The sequence below is a fragment of the Pelobates fuscus genome, chromosome 1, assembly GCF_036172605.1.
Source record: "Pelobates fuscus isolate aPelFus1 chromosome 1, aPelFus1.pri, whole genome shotgun sequence".
Taxonomy (NCBI): Eukaryota; Metazoa; Chordata; class Amphibia; order Anura; family Pelobatidae; genus Pelobates; species Pelobates fuscus.
The window spans coordinates 451185888-451207530 of NC_086317.1; the positions used below are offsets into that span (position 1 = coordinate 451185888).

The window sequence follows — 21643 nt, forward strand, 5'->3', positions numbered from 1 at the left end:
CTTTTTTAACATCCTACCCTATACCTAAGGGTATTTTCAAGGTTACAGTTCCCCCTGGCACTACCAGATTGCCGATAGATGGTCCTATATTTAGGCTACTTAGCGACCTACTGCACAAATCCCTGTTTGATTTTAACACAATTCTGATCATTAAAGCCGCCATCTTTATGGCTTTCTACGGATTCCTCAGATCTAGGAAGTTCACAGTCGTACGTCAAATAGATACCACATTATGCCTAACACTTTCTTACCTAAAGAAAGAAGAAGATCACTACATGCTTTCATTACCTTCTACTAAAACCAGCCACACCACTTATCCCACTATTATTCCCTACCGAGAATGTTTGGTGCCCAGTCAAAATACTTGACATACTCTTGTTGTCTCACCACACGGACTCACCTGACATTCCACTATTACTATTCCAAGGGCGCCCACTCACACAGCTAAATTAATTTCGCACGTCAGAACCCTACTATCAAGGTTGGGCTACAACCCGGCTTCCTTCTCTGGTCACTCCTTCCGTATAGGCGCAGCATCTTCAGCATCTAGTTCTAACACACCAGTCCACATCATTAAGAGACTGGGCCGCTAGAAATCCTCAATTTATAATACCTACATACCACGACCAGAGAGCGAGCTATGACAAGCCTTCAAAAATCTTGCTCTGTAACTTGCAATAAACTGTGTTTACTTTGAATCTTCCTTTTGCCCTCTTTTTATTACAGGCCTACCCATACGTTTGTTTCGGCACACCTCAACCAACTTTGCATCTACTTTCCATTACATATTAGAAATTCCGAGCACAAACATATATATATATATATATATATATATATATATATATATATATATATATTTTTTTTTTTTTTTTTTTAAAACAATAAAAAACTTGTCATAACAAAAATCATGCCATAAGTAAACTGTAATGACAAAAGTAAATATTAAACAAGCATTGTAGTCAAACAGTTACCTAGAGTCCTCCATTCTCCAGAAGAGTCGGAGATTAACTTCAACTGTGACACAACATTTGGATCTTGAAAAAAGTTCTGTAATGAGAAGAAATAAAATAATAAATAAAATAAAGCCAAAGATTTATCAAACGCACTCACTGAACTCCAGAAATACATGCTGACATGAAATGTCTTACAAGTACTAAGAAGAACACTCTAAACACCAGAACCACCACTACATCATGCATGGGGTATGGGGTGAGATCTACCCAAATTGGAGAACACTTATTCAAAGCCTCAGGGGAAGCTATGATTCATCATTACTCTATAAGCACACAAACTCACAAACCTCCTCTGAAAGGCTCCCTTATTGATGAGTGAGACTACTCATGAACCGTGCAAGCTGTTAGAAGATGCATGCGCCATTAAGTATCATTTATGCCTTTCATGAATGCTAAGATACAAATCTTAACCATCTGCTGGGCAGAGTATGTTGAAAACAAACGTTGGGCAAGGATTTCCTAAGTGGTGTGAGCCATTTTCTGGTCTGGGTCACATTGGAAATAACCCGGTACCATAGTCTTAACCAATTTGCCAATCACATCAGGAAGTAATTTTTGAGACACCACAAATCAAACTGTAATTACTTGTTAACAAGCATGTGCAGTACTTCATCATTGAAAAAAAAAAAAAATAGAACTGTTCAGATGCAAGATGCTACAATTTACTTAAATGGAAGTTGTTCAAGTCTGTACATTGTAAACAATTCCTGTTCATCTCTATAGGGAAATAGCTTAGCATGCAAGTGCCCCTGACTTCCCCAATTAAAAACAAAACATAATTGATGAAATTTCACGAAGTAGTACTTGCGGGTGGATAAAAACTTTAAAAGGATAATAGGTAGCGTTATGTATTTTACATTTTAAAGGTATCATAAGACTTAGGTTTATGTCCAAAAAACGTTGAAAAGAAGATGTTTGTCTCAATATGGTGATCTGTAACTCTACAAGTGTTCCAAACATATAAAACATATAGCATAATGAATGCTATTGTTTCAGCTTGTTTCCTAAAATAAACAGAAGATAGAACTTTTTCCATGTGTTAGTAAAGGGTTAGACTTTTATTTACAAATGGTGTGAAAGGGTTATTCACTTAAGAGTAAATTGTCAGGATTTAAAACTAAGTTTCATATATGAGGCCAATATAACTCAGGTAAAAACGTAGACGACTTGGAAAATATTACCAATACATTCTGAATTCCTGAAACACTTTACTGAACAACTTTGCTGGTAACCATTTCATTTTTAAAGTGCCAATGAGGCGCTATTGTTGCTTACCTAGCTAATGCATTAAAAACGGGTAGGAAAATTGATCTCTGTGTGTCCCTTTAAATGCTTTAGAGTAAATAAAATTATATCTATACATTTTCCAGCCTTTTAGCTAGCATAACGTATAGATGAAATGTGCTGCGTGGCCATGTAATTTTATGTCTGGACAAGTAATTTGTGCATGACAGGTACAGTTTAAAGGGACAATACAGGGTGTAGGAAATTAGTCACTAAATACTATTTTAAGGGTAATATATTTCTAGAATGCATAACAACTATAAAAAGAAAAACAAACAAAACACTGCCTCTTATTTTATGACCCTTTTAAACAGAATAGGAAATCCTCTACAAACATTTCATGAGGAGCCAGAGGGGTTTATAAATATTGCGACAATGAAAATGTTTTGTAAAACCTTTTGATGACTGATACAATCCACTTACCTCATAAAGATATCGAATCAAGTTTGGGCTCTGCAGGCATCCTGAATGTCTGGGTATGCATTATTGTTTTTCTTTTAGAACAACTTAATGTTTTCAATGGCAAACATGTTAGATTTTATCATAAAAAGCCCTCAGATATCTAGTTTGACGATTGTATTTAAAAGACTGGACATACGGAATAAGGAATTACGGGTGTAAACAGGTATGATTGCGTTTGCTTAAAGGGACGTTATAGTCACCAGAACAACTACAGCACAGCTTCATGTATTTGTTCTGGTGAGTATATTATGTCCCTGCAGGTAGTTTCACTTCAAACACTGCCTTTTCAGGTAAAAGGCAGCGCTTATATTGCTGCCTAGGGACACCTCCAGTGGCAGACAGTCAGATGGACACTGGTTTAGCATCTTCAAGCTTGACTCAATGCATCTCTATGAGGAGATGCTGATTGGTCCGTGTGGAATTTGGCCTTTTCCCGACCCACCTCCTTGGTTGAAATCATCAGAATAAACAATCTCAGATAATCCAATGCTTTCCCATAGTAAAGATATATCCTGATGAAAGATGATGTCACCATTTTGGACTGAAAAGTTGATGTCACCATTTGGTGAATAAAAGTTTGAAGACTACTACAAATCCAGTGGGTGCTCTCCTGGATATGCATGTATACAATATACACACACACACATATATATATATATATATATATACGGTACACACATACACACACATGCATATCAACACAAAGGAGAGCAATCATTGGATTTGTAGTAGTCTTCAAACTTTTATTATATATATATATATATATATATATATATATAAAAACGAGAAAATATTCTTGCACTCCAACAAAACAATATGATGGTACCTGGTGCTCTGATAGCAAAAATAATAATATATCCAAAAAATACCAGCACTCCAGGAATTCTCAATAATACAAGTTTTCTTTTATTCAGTTCAGGACGTCAACGTTTCAGCTCCTCATGGAGCTTTCATCAGGACAACTTAAACAATGAAACAAGCAAGCTTATATAGGGAGAATCTAAATTAGTGTACTTACATATTCAGGTGTTACCCCTCCATTCCCGCCATCGGACGGACCACAGCTGCCTCCGCATCAACACACTTTACTTCCGGGTACCTGACCCACATGACCGGATCCGGGGTATCTGATTCGCCGTATGTCGTTGCCGGGCAACTAGGGACGCCAACGTCACTTTAGTCAAACCCTTCACTTACGGACAGGGGCATGAGTCAAACCTCCTAAGCCCTTCAGTGTGTATATGTGTTGCCGTGGCAACCGGACCGTGGACAGTCGGGAGGGGAGGGGAAACAGGGGAATTTGTTGAACGAGCAGTAACAGATAATCATTAATCTCTAAGAGATACTGGACAGAGCATATTTGTGGCATATATACAAACCGAACATGTATTATATCCTATCTTTAGTGAGTGGCAGAGTCATAGCCTCAAATATCACGTGAAGACTATACTGTGTAGCAATATGTGAATGACATTACCAGCGATCTCTTAGAGTCTGTGTGTTCTCACTAGTGAAAGGCAATATGTCTGCCTGTGGTATGTGGTGTAAGCAAAAATATTACAATGTATATCTAAAGAAGATACAGCTGCCTGCTAATAAGACAGGAATGTGTATCCTAATATGTGGTGCTCTGCCTGTGTTCTAAAAAAGTGAAATAAGAAATTTCAAACTAGAGGATATCCCCGTACCATACTAGAAGAGGCTCTTAAGAAAGCCAGAAGTACTTACACGTTCCCTGCAATACGTGATGACAAATTGACCAATCCTAGACCAATTTTTCCAATGCTTTTCAACACCGCCAGCACGGAACTAACCACATCGGTCCGGAAAAACTGGAATATTATAGCACTGGATCCATCCCTTCCCAAGAGCCTCCGCCAGAAACCATTATTTTGTTTTCGAAGAAACAGGAACCTAAGGGATATGTTATATATATATGAACACAGATCCCACACACTGTTATAAGCCGACATCTAAAGACTCTAAAAATACGGGATGTGTAAGGTGTTTGGGGTGTGTCACCTGTGGACACATTATCCCTTCTAAAACCTTTAGCCATCCACACACGGGTAAGACATTTCGAATCCAACACCGGATTCACTGTCGGAGTGACTTTGTAATCTATAAGTTGACTTGCCCGTGTGGCTTGAATTATGTCGGCAAGACAGAGACGGCACTCTGTGAAAGAATTAGAAACATAGAAACATAGAAACATAGAATGTGACGGCAGATAAGAACCATTCGGCCCATCTAGTCTGCCCAGTTTTCTAAATACTTTCATTAGTCCCTGGCCTTATCTTATAGTTAGGATAGCCTTATGCCTATCCCACGCATGCTTAAACTCCTTTACTGTGTTAACCTCTACCACTTCAGCTGGAAGGCTATTCCATGCATCCACTACCCTCTCAGTAAAGTAATACTTCCTGATATTATTTTTAAACCTTTGTCCCTCTAATTTAAGACTATGTCCTCTTGTTGTGGTAGTTTTTCTTCTTTTAAATATAGTCTCCTCCTTTACTGTGTTGATTCCCTTTATGTATTTAAATGTTTCTATCATATCCCCCCTGTCTCGTCTTTCCTCCATGCTATACATGTTAAGATCCTTTAACCTTTCCTGGTAAGTTTTATCCTGCAATCCATGAACCAGTTTAGTAGCCCTTCTTTGAACTCTCTCTAAGGTATCAATATCCTTCTGAAGATAGGGTCTCCAGTACTGTGTACAGTACTCCAAGTGAGGTCTCACCAGTGTTCTGTACAATGGCATGAGCACTTCCCTCTTTCTACTGCTAATACCTCTCCCTATACAACCAAGCATTCTGCTAGCATTTCCTGCTGCTCTATTACATTGTCTGCCTACCTTTAAGTCATCAGAAATAATCACCCCTAAATCCCTTTCCTCAGATGTTGAGGTTAGGACTCTATCAAATATTCTGTACTCTGCCCTTGGGTTTTTACGTCCAAGATGCATTATCTTGCACTTATCCACATTAAATGTCAGTTGCCACAACTCTGACCATTTTTCTAGTCTACCTAAATCATTTTCCATTTGGCTTATCCCTCCTGGAACATCAACCCTGTTACATATCTTAGTATCATCCGCAAAAAGACACACCTTACCATCAAGACCTTCTGCAATATCACTAATAAAAATATTAAAGAGAATGGGTCCAAGTACAGATCCCTGAGGTACCCCACTGGTGACAAGCCCAAGCTTCGAATATACTCCATTGACTACAACCCTCTGTTGCCTGTCACTCAGCCACTGCCTTACCCATTCAACAATATTGGAATCCAAACTCAAAGATTGTAGTTTGTTGATAAGCCTTCTATGTGCAACAGTGTCAAAAGCCTTACTGAAATCGAGGTAAGCAATGTCTACTGCACCACCCTGATCTATAATTTTAGTTACCCAATCAAAAAAATCAATAAGATTAGTTTGGCATGATCTCCCTGAAGTAAACCCATGTTGTCTCTGATCTTGAAATCCATGTGTTTTTAGATGTTCAACAATCCTATCCTTTAACATGGTTTCCATCACTTTCCCCACTACTGAAGTTAGGCTTACTGGCCTATAGTTGCCCGACTCCTCCCTATTACCTTTCTTGTGAATGGGCACAACATTCGCTAACTTCCAATCTTCTGGGACTACTCCTGTTATCAATGATTGGTTAAATAAATCTGTTAATGGTTTTGCTAGTACACCACTAAGCTCTTTTAATAGCTTTGGGTGTATTCCATCAGGTCCCATTGACTTATTTGTCTTTACTTTTGACAGTTGAAATAGAACCTCTTCCTCTGTAAACTCACGTGTAATAAATGACTCATTTATCCTTTTTCTTAACTGAGGTCCCTTTCCTTCATTTTCATCTGTAAATACCGAACAAAAATATTCATTGAGGCAGTCAGCTAGACCTTTATCCTCATCTACATACCTTCCTTCTTTTGTTTTTAATCTAACTAATCCTTGTTTTACTTTTCTTTTCTCATTTATGTATCTAAAAAAAGGTTTTGTCCCCCTTTTTTACTGACTGTGCTATTTTATCTTCTGTGTGTGATTTGGAAGCTCTTATAACTTGCTTAGCCTCTTTCTGCCTAATCTTATAGGTCATTCTGTCTTCCTCACTCTGGGTTTTTTTATAATTACTAAATGCTAACTTTTTGTTTTTTACTATTTTGGCTACATCTGTGGCCAAATTAGGGGCCACAGATCGAGTATCCGACTTGCCTATCGTGATGGCAAGTCGGACAAACCTGTGGCCCGACATTTTCTGGAACTATCACATCCCCTGGCCTCTCTCAGGTGTGTGGCCATTGACCATGTACCGACCCCACTCCGGGGGGGAGATCGGGGCAAACTCCTGTTAGAGAGAAACGTACTGGATAACACGGTTGGACACTATCTCGCCCAGGGGCCTGAACGAAAAATGTTCTTTCACTATGTTCCTATGATTCCCTAGTACTAGGCTGACTATAGCACACAGCATTTTATCATTATTTGAGGTATAGGGATGTGTATCCTACCACTATTGGACGGTGTCCAAGTAATAATTTAGTACTGCTTTTTACAAAATTTTATACTTTATTGAATATAAAGAGAATTTTTTAGCCATTATAAAAACAATTCTTGTTACTTGCATATGCATAGGGGTAGAGCAGGAAAAGGGGTGAGGGGAAATAATCCCACACTCACATGTTGTGACTGGGCCTATTGCATATGGGTCAATCGTTTATGCTTATTATTTTTTACTAGGCACTGTTATAGTTCCTTACTTATTAGATTTTCCTTACATTGTATATAATAGCACTTCATTGCATTCTCCACTAGTTGCACATTTGTTATATGTTTAGCATGTTTTTATTATTTCACTTTTTTAGAACACAGGCAGAGCACCACATATTAGGATACACATTCCTGTCTTATTAGCAGGCAGCTGTATCTTCTTTAGATATACATTGTAATATTTTTGCTTACACCACATACCACAGGCAGACATATTTATTGCCTTTCACTAGTGAGAACACACAGACTCTAAGAGATCGCTGGTAATGTCATTCACATATTGCTACACAGTATAGTCTTCACGTGATATTTGAGGCTATGACTCTGCCACTCACTAAAGATAGGATATAATACATGTTCGGTTTGTATATATGCCACAAATATGCTCTGTCCAGTATCTCTTAGAGATTAATGATTATCTGTTACTGCTCGTTCAACAAATTCCCCTGTTTCCCCTCCCCTCCCGACTGTCCACGGTCCGGTTGCCACGGCAACACATATACACACTGAAGGGCTTAGGAGGTTTGACTCATGCCGCTGTCCGTAAGTGAAGGGTTTGACTAAAGTGACGTTGGCGTCCCTAGTTGCCCGGCAACGACATACGGCGAATCAGATACCCCGGATCCGGTCATGTGGGTCAGGTACCCGGAAGTAAAGTGTGTTGATGCGGAGGCAGCTGTGGTCCGTCCGATGGCGGGAATGGAGGGGTAACACCTGAATATGTAAGTACACTAATTTAGATTCTCCCTATATAAGCTTGCTTGTTTCATTGTTTAAGTTGTCCTGATGAAAGCTCCATGAGGAGCTGAAACGTTGACGTCCTGAACTGAATAAAAGAAAACTTGTATTATTGAGAATTCCTGGAGTGCCGGTATTTTTTGGATATATATATATATATATATATATATATATAAATACGCATGTAAACATATGGTATCTTATTATTACACTTTATCTTATTAAAGTTAAGTGGCGAGGGGGGAGGAGAGTGTAAACAATATGAAAACAGAAAAAATACACAAAACAATTAAACAAGACAGTGCTTTTTAAAAGCGGCTAGTATTTTATTCTTTTTTAAGGTCCCCCGACACTTTGTGTGCTAAATGCCCCCAATTATTATTTTTTCCAACTAGTCTCTCATTATTACCTTCATTTTCCTGAACCTGGCAGTGACTCGAAACGTACCAAACTCTAAATTAGGGATACAGCTAAAAATCTAAAAACAAGAAATCTCTAAAAACAAACATCTAAAATGTAAAAAAAAATGACATTGTGAGCACTGGGCAACCTCAGGCCCGGTTGCCCCCTAGGATCCAGGAGAGTGCAATTACATACCTTTAAAGGGGAAGCCATCATTTTTTTGTTTGTAATTATCCCTTTTGAATTTTACCAAAAAAACAATTGCAGTGCTTGCTTGAGTGAACTGCAGAGTACTAGACACCCACTTACGGCCACCGTCTTAAGGATCGTGATCAATAAATTCTCCCATGACAGGTATCACAGGACTTAAAATTAATTTGCAATAAGTGCCTTACTTTGCTTTTACAGAGAGGAATTTGAAAAATTCACAATTCACTTTGCCCTGCACTCACAATTTCCTCCTTAATATATATATATATATATATATATATACACACACTTAATTTTTGCCAGGAAATATCATGCTACTCAGGTACCATGGAAAATAACAGATTTACCCATATATATATATATATATATATGTGTGTGTGTGTGTGTGTGTGTGTAAATATAAGGCACTCACACTTTATATATTTATATTTATAACGTGTGAGTGCCTTTAAATATCTAGACATTTTATTGAACAGTTACTTCAGTTTGTCTACTACTGTTCCCAAAGTGTACTGGCTCATATGCTTCTTTGTACTCTATGGGAAACATAAACTGAAGAACATCTTTTGCAATAGATATTAATTTCACAGGTGTGGTTTCAACCCATCTGAAATAATGTCACTTAATAAAAAGTTTTATTTTTTATCAAGTCACTGCCAGTACTGCAGAGTTGTTCATTTACGGTGCTTATAACCAAGCTCCTATAATAGAGAGAGCATAATGTACTTTTTATTGAAAGGCTGGCTCACACCGTGCCACATTTTATATCTGGGAAAGCTATTAACATACGCTATGTCTGCTGGATGCTAAATTCTTATTACTGGCATCTGACAAATTCATCTGCATCCAATTTCATGGTCACAGGTAGCAAGCATGCCATTAATTGCATCAACAGATCACTAGGAAAATACGTCTACATTAATGCTAAGACAGTACAATCGTTTTGCTATCTCTCTTACAGTACGTGTGGAAAAAGGTTTAAGATGAGAATCGATTTAGTTTGATTCGGGATTTAAAGATAAGGCCTCTCGTCAATTTAAATCAGAAATTTGCACATTTCTCATATATCTTCAGTGTGCATGGTTTTTATTTGGTCACATTAACAGAACCACAGTATATATATGGCTTCAATGCTTTTTATTGGGGACCAGTTGCACCCTATTACTTGATTTGCTTAAACAGATTGTTAACCATTCTAGGGCCCTGTATAATCTTTAGCCTTTGTTATGCAATGTGTACAGCCAAAACATTGCTGGTGTAAAAGACAGCTTCAATAAAAATGCATAAGTTAAGAAAACAAAACAAAAAAACAAACAAAAAAAACCCGCTAAATACTGAATGGAATAGTGTTGGACCATTTCTACAAACTAAGGGGGGCTTATGTTACTGTATCCCATTCAGTTGGTCTGGTGAGTGCTGGTGTTTGTTTGTGAGAATGTTGACAGAGCAACATTCTCATAAATGCATAGACAATAGATATTGGGGGCATGTACACTCTGTTTCTGAATTGTCTCAGTGGGTTTCTACAATAGCAGCTTGTTAAAGAAACACTATAGTTTTAGCAATACTAAGCTGTGTTCCTCACACTATAGTGTCCTTCTGCCTCCGTTTCCCCCTCCCCTGCCCGCTGCTGCAATTATCCTGATTACAGCGTTGAGGGGTCTGACTCCATGTCTTCCGTCATCAGTGTGATAGGGAACCTAGTGTGCATGGGTGGAGGGCACCGCACCTCCACCCAAAGAATCAATGCTTTCCTATGGGGTTTTACAAAACACTTGATGTCCTCATGACAAACATGGGGACGTCCAGCATCGTTTCAGGTTAAACGCTGTGAAAAACCCAGAAACTCCTGTAAACATTGCAGTTTCTATAAAATTGCAATGTTTTCAGCTGTAGGATTAAGGGGACAGGGACACTGCACCTAGACCACTTCAATGAGATAAGGTGTTGTGGGTGCCTCTAGTGACCCTTGAATCCTTCCAAAGTCAAGTTCAGCGCTTGTGAGAATATTATCATATTGTTGGGAGACAGCTGCACCTAGTTACTTACATTGCATCAGTTTTTATTCACCGTAAACATTGCTAATCCTGAGCAGTGATAGGCTCCTGTGAGAATGTAGCCTGAGTCTTACTATGGTGCCTGGACATCAAAACCAAAACATCTAAACATTTAAACTGGTTTGACGCTTAACAGTGGAAATATGCCAGGGGACTCCAAGCACCATAACTATTACAGACCACACCAGTGGTTATAGTATTCACTGATCAATATATTGCACACTCAGGATTGTCTAAGAAACCGGGACCAAAGGATAAACTGAAACTCTACTAAGTAAAATAGCAGCACCCACAACTACATCTCCAGAACCTTTCGACATGAATTATTCTGATGACTCAAAGTCTTCTACAATCATCTCCGTCAGATGGAAAGTCACTTAAAAAGCCAATGACCTCCCAATTTGGCTTTCACCTTTACTTGATTCTAGACTGGAAAAAGAGACCATACAGATCGAATCTGCATTTCAGCCTCTATGTTGCTAAGTGTCTATGCATCGAATGAAAATTTCAATTCCTTTTTCACAGATTTGTTTTCCACGGTGATGAACAGGAAATTCCCAAACCTCATCATAGGTGAGGATTTAGATACTCTACCTGATCAACTACTTGACTGCTCACAAACGAGAAGTCACTCAGACAGGATCACTTAGACCTAATAGATTCTTGGAGGTACTCCAAACACACAGACACAAGCTATGCCTATATCTCAGGAAGTACTATTGTATATTAAGCTTTTCCAGGCTAAAACACCAGGCCTGGATAGACTAAGCCCTGAATACAGCAAATTATTAGCTCCCTAATATTATCATTCACTTGTTCTCCATACATACAATAAAATATTGCTTCACCCAGCTTAAAGATTTCAATCACAGGTGGAACTACTGCTTATACAGCTACAGTGGGGCCTGCAAGCTGGGGTATCACTCATCAGGTGGCCCACCCACTAATGTCCAGAGGGCCCTGGTCCAAAAACAAAACAAGGATGGCTAAAAAGTACATTTCCGTCTGTTGCTTAACTCCCATGATCCATTGCCAGCTGGGAATGTATTATTTGCCCATCTTTACAATGTTGTATTTGAGAGCAGTGTTTGAATGTAAGTATTTGTATGAAGTATGTATGTGCATGCAGGGGTGCATTTGTGTATAGTGTTAGCATTTGAATACAGTTGTGTGTTTGTATGTAGTGCTGTCATTTGAAAGTAGTGGTGTACTTGTAGTGTAGTGTTTAAGTTTGACTGTGTGTTATATATTACTTGTTATTTATGTAATGTTAAGACAAATAATAATTTCAAAGTGACCGCTAGTGAAGTATTTAGATGCTAGGAGTGAAGATGCAACACACCTCCTTCCTCCTGTTTCTGCATCCTCCTAGCCTGAAAGGCTATTTCTGCAAGATGGGAGGAAGTGCCTTGAATTCACTTCCTCCTAGCACAGCTGATCTGTCCAGGGGCCCAGTTGTGCTGATAAAATGCCTTGGTACCCAAATCTAGCCACTGTTCAGGCATGCCCACGCAGGTAGGACAACCTGACGTTGCGTCCGCAACCAGCTGTAGTTCTGCCAGTGTTGCCATCCAAAAGACATGTCTGATAGGTGGCCCAGTTTGCTTCAACCCTTTTAAAGCGCAATCATACAGTATGTATGTTTGTAGCAGTGTATGTTTATATATGTGCATTAATTCCAGCATTCCAAGGCCAACACTACATACAAACACTCCCTTGCAATCAAATGCACAAGTAGACCACTGTTTTCAAATGGCAACAGGACAAACAAACACACAGCTGCATTCAAATGCCAATACTGCAAACAAATACGCCCCTGCATGCACACACATACAACTGAAAATCATAAGTTCACTAAAATCTGGTAAGGATCCTAAGCTCCTAGCCTCTTCCAGACCTTTATCTTTCTTAAACATTTACCTTGACGCAACAAGCAAACGTGAGGCTAAATATAATACAGAATACCTACAGTGTCTCTTCAAATTTCACTTAGGGACACATTGGTGTTAGAGAGGGTCACCCAGATGACAGTTGTGACAATAAGCTCTATGGAGGATTTTAATAGACGTCAACAAATTTGTTGGCTTAAAAGGATTTTGCAAGCTTGCTATTCAGCTATCACCTCACATCTGGGAGATCTAAGAAGTTCATGTTCCGATGCACATCCAGTTCAAAGGTGGATCTTATAATATTATATAGGAATGTTGTGAAGCTTTTATTTTCTGTATTTAATTATATCATTCTGATTTAAATATAATAATAATAATAAGACTGCGCTTACCAGGACAAACTCATGCTTTTGATAGGGCTGAAAATACTGATCATAGCGGAAGGCTTGGGCTAATATTCTGTTGTTTATAGACCTAGTGGAAAGACAAACAACACATTAGAATGTAATCTGTTTCATTAAGAGGTATTGCACATTATCGTTATTCTTATTTAAGATTATTTATGACCGGCAGCATTATGCATTATATTCTAGAATTTTTTATTTCTTTTTTTAAATCAATATCGATTACATTTATCATCATCCAGATTTTTGTAGCATCAATAAAGTATATTAGATTAAATTAAATTGAGGAACTGGTTGAGGACAAAGGGAGATATACAGTAATCAGCCAGAACATTAAAACCACTGACAGGTGAAGTGAATATAAGTGAAGTGATTGTATCATCATAATTACACCTGTCAATGGGTAGGATTTGTTAGGCAGCAAGTGAACAGTCAGTTCTTGAATTTTATTTATTGGAAGCAGGAAAAAAGGGAAAGCAAAAAGATGACTTTGACAGGGGCCGAATAGTAATGGCTAGATGACAGGGCGTCTCCAAAACAGCAAGTCTTGTGGAGTGTTCCCAGTATGCAGTGGTTAGTACCTACTAAAAGTGTTGGGTGGTGCAATGAAGGACAAACTGAAAAAGCATCATAGTCATGAGCGCCCAAGGTTCATTGACGCATGTGTGGAGCAAAGGCTAGCCTCTCTGGTCTGATCACACAGAAGAGCTACTGTAGCTCAAATCGTTGAAAAATCGAATGCTGTCCATAATAGAAAACTGAAAAGAAAAAATCCCAGGCACTCACTGTGATTGTATCCAGGCAGATTTATTAGCAACGTTCCGACCTGTGAAGGTCTTTATCAAGCAAGGTCTTTATCTTTTTTTCATTACATAATAAAAAACTGTCAGAATACAACACAGTGTGTTGTAGTTTGCTGCATATGGGGCTGCGTATTTGCAGATTGGTCAGAGTGCCCATGATGACTCCTGTCCACCCCCAAAAGCGCCTTTAATGGGGACATGAACATCAAAACTGGACCATGAAGCAATAGAAGAAGCTTAAAGGACCACTCTAGGCACCCAGACCACTTCAGCTTAATGAAGTGGTCTGGGTGCCAGGTCCCTCTAGGATTAACCCTTTTTATTATAAACATAGCAGTTTCAGAGAAACTGCTATGTTTATAATAGGGTTAATCCAGCCTCCAAATCCTCTAGTGGCTGTCTCATTGACAGCCGCTAGAGGCGCTTGCGTGATTCTCACTGTGAAAATCACAGTGAGAGCACGCAAGCGTCCATAGGAAAGCATTGTAAATGCTTTCCTATGAGACCGGCTGAATGCGCGCGCAGCTCTTGCCGCGCATGCGCATTCAGCCGAAAGGGAGGATCGGAGGCGGAGAGGAGGAGGAGAGCTCCCCGCCCGGCGCTGGAGAAAGAAGTAAGTTTAACCCCTTCCTCACACCAGAGCCCGGCGGGAGGGGGGCCCTGAGGGTGGGGGCACCCTCAGGGCACTATAGTGCCAGGAAAACGAGTATGTTTTCCTGGCACTATAGTGGTCCTTTAACCCCTTAAGGACCGCTGACGGTTCAGGACCGTCAGCGGTAAAATGTGCGTTTGGACCGCTGACGGTCCAGAACCGTCAAAACGGTCAGGGGCTACTTACCTGATCGCCGTCGGTCCCACGGCGGCGATCAGCTCTCCTCCTGGTCAGTCCCCCCTCGGCAGATCAGGACCCCACGGCCATGTGATCACTCGATCACATGACCGCAATAGGGGTCCATGTGTCTGCCTGACTGTCTGTGCTGACAGGCAGTCTCCCTGCATCTGTAAAATCAAAAATAAAGTGTAAAAAAAATAAATAATATGTGTATATATATATATGATATATATACACATGTATTATATCTATATATACCTATATATAATATATGTATATATATCATATATATATATATAATGTCATACTAAGTGTATTTTTATATTTATATATACGTATATTAATATAAAAATACACTTATATTTAAATTACACACGAATATATACAATATATATAATAACTATATATATGGTATATATATATTATAAAATACAAATAATATGTTAATAAAAATAAATAACAAAAAATATAAATAATTTTTAATAATTAAAAAAAAATTATATATATATATATATATATATATATATATATATATGCAATTTTATTCTAACAGTATTTTGATATATATATATATATTTATATCAAAATACACTTAGAATGTAATATATATATATCTATAAATAAATAAATAAATAAAAATAATACGAAATATACATATGTCCACATACATAATTACATAAATAATTTCATAAATATACACGTAGACGTCAAATATATAAATATGTATATATATTAAAATTCTACGTGCATATTTATGTAATATTTTTACCTAATTAAGTAATTTTAATGATTGCAATTTGAGGGACCTGCCTGCCAACCCAGGCCAAAAGTCCAGATAATTTAATTTGCTAGCACTGTGTTTAACCCTGTAACTTTCTATGACACCCTAAATCCTGTACATGGGGGTACTGTTTTATTCGGGAGATTTCGCTGAACACAAATATTAGTGTTTCAAAACAGTAAAACATATCACAGCGATGATATTGTCAGTGAAAGTAAAGTTTTTTGCATTTTTCCCACACAAACAGCTCTTTCACTGAGGATATTATTGCTGTGATATATTTTACTGTTCTGATACACTAATATTTGTGTTCAGCGAAGTCTCCTGAGTATAACAGTACCCCACATGTAGAGGTTTTATAGTGTTTGTGAAAGTTACAGGGTCAAATATAAGGCTTGATTTTACTTTTTTTTTTTATTGAAATTTATCAGATTGGTTAGGTTGCCTTTGATAGCGTATGGTAGCCAAGGAATGAGAATTAGCCCCATGATGGCATACCATTTGCAAAAGAAGACAACCCAAGGTATTGCAAATGGGGTATGTTCAGCCTTTTTTAGTAGCCACTTAGTCACAAACACCGGCCAAAGTTAGCGTTTTTTGCATTTTTAACACACAAACAAATATAAATGCTAACTTTGGCCAGTGTTTGTGACTAGGTGGCTACTAAAAAAGACTGGACATACCCCATTTTGAATACCCTGGGTTGTCTACTTTAAAAAATATGTACATGTTAGGTGTGTTTCGGGGATTTATGACAGATAACGGTGTAACAATGTCACTATTGATACATTTAAAATATATATATATTGAAACAGCAATTTCCTACTTGTATTTATAGGCCTATAACTTGCAAAAAAAAGCAATAAAGCATGTAAACACTGGGTGTTTTTAAACTCGGGACAAAATTTTGAATCTATTTAGCAGTTTTTTTCATTAGCTTTTGTAGATAAGTAAAAGATTTTTCAAGTAAAAGTCCAAAAACATGTTTTATTTTTTTGGTTTTTTTTCACCATATTTTATTATTTTTTTAAAATACAATATATGACATAATATAAATACTGGTATGTAAAGAAAGCCCTTCTTGTCGTGAAAAAAAAATATATAACTTGTATGGGAACCGTAAATGAGAGAGCGGAAAATTACAGAAAAGTGTTAAAACTGCTCTGGTCCTTAACGTACAAACATCGCAAAAACAGGCCGGTCCTTAAAGGGTTAAGAAAGATAGAGAGAGGCCCCCCTAAGGATAGTTCTTCCCTAGGGCTTAACCCTAGTAAAGGGACTTATTATGGGAGAATCCCTAGTCTAATTATAAGCCATGTCGAAATTGTGAATAATACATCTGTGCTTAAATAATCAAAGTAAGAATGAACACAAAAAAAGCCCCTACATAAAAATACTTTCTATATATACTCTACCTAGTGGTAAGGGCAAATATCAAAAAGAAGTACCACCTTAACTCAACCAATGCTGCTATTATTATTGGGAAAGATTCCTTTATTGGATGCTTGGATAGGTACAAAGTGGCTTATCTCCTAAATGTCCGCCATAATCCAAGGAACATAAACTGGATACTTATAACGTGGAAAGGATCAAAATGTGTCCAGGGTAATATAGGGATCTAGATGGTAAGTCTCCGCTGTATATATAGGACCCTAAGCATCTTTTGGACACAGTTTTTTAGGGAGTACATATGGAGCTCCTCTAGTGCATGTTTATGCATTCATATAGTAGTATTTAGATCAGGAGGACACATATCTAATTACTTTATCTCTGTTTCCCCATTTAGTTCAAGTATTAATGGGGTTGTTACTCACGTAACTATTGCTTACTTTCTGTAACTTTGTACTCGTGGAAACTTTGTTTCAGTTGTGTCTAAAATATGTGTTGGGTCCTATATATACAATGGAGAAGTATCCTCTAAATCAGGGGTTCTCAACCCAGTCCTCAAGGACCCCCTACCAGTCCAGGATTTAGGTGTTTTTTTCCCTCTTTTCCTAAACACCTTAGACACACCCAGGTAATTCCTAAATCCTGGACTGGAAGGGGGTCCTTGAGGACTGCTCTAAATCCCTATATTACCCTGGAGTTTGAGTTTAAGAAAGATCCCTTGTGGGGAAATGTTGTACTTTTCCAAATAAAGCTGCTGTTCAACTGATCCTTGAGTGCCTGGACCACAATTTTGTTCAACTATCACGGTAGGGGCAGCCAATCCTTGGCATGGTTTCACCAGGATTTTAATAATAGTGCGGAGTTCCTCTTTTTGTTTATAGCCAATACTGGCAACAGAGTCTGCCTACAGCGGAATGACTGATCCATAGCCATCTGTTTTTATCAGCCCAAGTCTGTATAACTTCAAGGATTTTAATAGTTCTCTCTAAACCATCTGCCGAATGTGTCATACATTCCTGACAATTCTGTATAATTTAATAACCATAAGTGATTTGATTGATATAGGTAGATATTGCCAGAAAATCTTATGCTTGCATCAAGCCTTCCTTTAGAAAGACACCTGTGCTATTTCAAAATGTGTTGATTTTGGTTGGTGTTAGTAATTTCTTTTTCAACCATTTAGCAAAAAACCTCAAAGTATTTTCACTATACGGTACATTTTAGAATGCCTTATTTCTAATAACCTCTTTTTGTTATGGCACGCATTGCTTTAAAGGGACACTATAGGCACCAGTTCAATTAGATGAAATGGTCTGTGTACCTATGGTGTCCCTTTAACCCCTTAAGGACACATGACATGTGTGACATGTCATGATTCCCTTTTATTCTAGAAGTTTGGTCCTTAAGGGGTTAAAGCTGCAGTGTTTCTGTCCTTTTAACCCTGCATCTGAAAACATTGCAGTTTTACAGAAATAGCAATGCTTTCATTGCAGGGTTAAGACTGCCTCTAGTGGACTCTTCGTGAAAGGACGCCGGACGTCTTCACGCTTTGCATGAGAACGTCTTGTCATAAGGCATTACGCGCGAGATCCGCTCACCACACATGCGCATTAGGCTTCCCCTAGCACTGACGTTGGAAGAGGAATAGACAAAGCTGGAATCAGGTGTTTAAGAGATTTTTAGGAGGGACAACGGAGGCAGAGGAACATCTTAGTGTTTGTATTCCAAACAATATAGTGTTCCTTTAACCCCTTAAGGACACATGACGTGTGTGACATGTCATGATTCCCTTTTATTCCCGAAGTTTGGTCCTGAAGGGGTTAAAGCAGCACTGTCTGGGGGGAGGGCAATGAGACACATGGAGGGACTGGGGAGGGGAGTGGGACACATAGAGGGGCTGGAGGGAGTGGAATGAGACACATGGAGGGGTTGAGTGGCAGGAAATGAGACACATAGAAGGACTGGGGTAAGGGAACAAGGCACATGGGGCTGGGGTGCAGGACAATTTTGTCTCCAAGCCCCTGTGCTAGTTTTGCCCAGAATACTTCTAGGGGATAAGGTGAGTTGACTGCTCAGCAGGTCTGTCCCACTCCTCTTCGCCCCTTTACCGTTGCCTTTTCTCGCACCTGGCACAGAGGATCGGCGGTATAAGAACGTGGAACACAGGCACCCAGTGTGCGTTCCACCACAGAGAGAGGAGGGGTACACACCTGCTAAGCAGCCGGCTCACCTTGTCGTCTAGAAGTAAATACTTGACAGTAGGATTGTAGGAGGAGGAGTTTGATCCTGGCGGTGGAACGCACACAAAGGTTGCGTTGCATTCCAACGGGAGATTGCGTAGCGCTGTGCGCATGCTATCTCCAATTTTGGGGCAAAATTAATTTCTAAAAATGTATATAAGACCTGCTGGCGCGCTTAGTAAACATTTAGTGGAACGCAAAAAGTTACATTATTGTTCAGAGATACAAAAAAAATAAATTCAATTGTGTATATTTACATAACTTAAAATTTTTATTCAGGCTTTACAAGAAATGTTAAGTAATGCCTTGTTTGGGATGCTTTATCATGCAAACATTCAGCATAGGTCTGAAATATTAGCAGAAATATTAGTTAAAATTGTTAAATATCCTGCTTAAATTTGTAAAAAATAAAAAAGAAGAAAAAAAAATTAAAAAGAAGAGATTGTGGCAATCTGGTGAATTTAACTCAACTTTAAATATGTTGGTGTTTACAGTTATAGTCACAGAGTGTTTACAGTTACTTCATTAAAGGAACACTCCAAGTAGCATAACCACCACAGGTCACTGTAGCGGCTATGGTGTCAGGAGTTCCCTGGCATCCCCCATTGTAAGGATTCGAACTGTTTTAAAACAGTTTTGTCATGGAGAGGTCTATCTGCCAAGATGTGACAATAGAGAAAATGTGGTCATTAATAACAACTTGTTCTCTAGCTACCTTATTCATCCTCCCATATGAGGGCATAAAGTGACACCAAATGAATTAACCCCCAATGAGATTAGGTTGTCTGAGTGTCTACTGTGTGTCTATAGTGTCTTTTTGACAGTCTGGTTATGTGACTTACAACCTTGTCTCTATAGGTATGTTCATTCTGATGCTAGAGTACCAAGACAGAATATTTTAACAATGAAAAGACAAATAACCACTGAAAGGGGTTATTATCACTGTGGGGAGGGCTATGGGGACCCTGGACGCTTATTCTACTTCCCAGCTAGCATTGGGGACTCTGGGGATCACTTGGACTCGTCCAACACATCCAGTGCCTTACCGGGAGATGCCTTGAATCTCTCTATAACTGTTCACCTAATCGGGACTGTGCCAGGTAATCAGGTTCAGTTCTTCGACCACCAAACAGGCCCTATTTTTGGGGGAGGTCGCAGAGGCCATGAGGCATCGGAGGATACCTGGGATTTGAGCAAACTCTGTAACATTTTAAACACTGTAGTTCGTGTTCTCTGATTAAGGTGCTATTTAAACAGTGGCGGTGCTCATTGACGAGCTATCCAGAGACATATAGTTTGTGGGGGTGCTGTTCACGGAAAGGGGGTTCTGAAAGACATTTGGTATATCTTGCCTTTAGGTCTGGGAGGACACAGCAGGGAGCCTATTGTGTTAGCTGGTGCTAACTTAATTAGGTTTCCAGACATAGTGGTGCCAGGGAGGGACTATTGTAATGAAAAACAACCAGAAAACCAGGTTATCCCCTGCAATCCTGGGACAGAATCATGCCCACTGTGCATGACAGATTTGACTTCTTGCCTGGGGTCTAGAGGGTGCCAATCCTGCAATTATGCCATTGGGCTTGAAACTGGGACTGTCCCTCCAAAATGGTGAGAGGTATTACGGAGTAATTATCTAGCTCTGTGTTATACAATGTCATGTCAAACATTACAGTACAGAAGATAAGCAGGGACGACAACCTACCTTTAAAAGAGAAGATCATATAACAATCGGGATAGACGTAGAGGGCTCTGGTGCAGGGACCACAGTCAATTGAGCAAGTAATACTATAACCCCAGACTGCACTTTGGTTCCACAGTGTGCTGCTTGTGTAATTACAGGAAATGTGTGTAATATGTAGCATTAGAGCCATGTCAATGCTTATTTCTTACATTTTGTTATAGATATTGGTACTTACAAAAAAAAATACTAAAAACTGAACTGGTGATCCAGTGCTAATTACTACCAGTATGGATTTTTCTTTTTAAAAAGAATTTGTTGCATGGCATTACCTCATGTCACACCTGCCCGTATATCCCTATTGCAATGCCAATAGATATACTTGGGTGACATGAAAAAAAACTATGGATAGGCCCAAAAAGCAATGTGTAAAATGTGTTTATTAAACAACCATGCATGGAGCTTCTGTTAGCATTCCTGAGCGAAACTCTAGTGTTAGTTTATTGGTTGAGAGTACCAGCTGACTACTCTCAGCCACCAGGCTTAGCTCAGACCATAGAGCGTCCAGAAGTGACTAATGCCAGGTGTACGCCAGGTGAAAAGTCCCTTACATTGGAGGGGTGTGAACTCCTGGCACCATAAGGCATCAGGGCACTCCTGGCACCACAACCACTATAGTTC

At 38.9% G+C, this 21643-nt stretch overlaps 1 protein-coding gene across 1 annotated transcript in view; it reads right to left on the bottom strand.

Moving 5' to 3' along the window:
* CFAP300 (cilia and flagella associated protein 300) overlaps positions 1–21643 on the bottom strand; it is a 49227-nt gene that overhangs the window by 25976 nt on the left and 1608 nt on the right. The window contains exons 2-3 of the mRNA XM_063430457.1: positions 13228–13309; positions 972–1047 (exon numbers count right to left, since the gene is read on the bottom strand). Of these exons, the coding sequence (XP_063286527.1) occupies positions 972–1047; positions 13228–13309 (158 nt within the window). The remainder of the gene's footprint in view (positions 1–971; positions 1048–13227; positions 13310–21643) is intronic.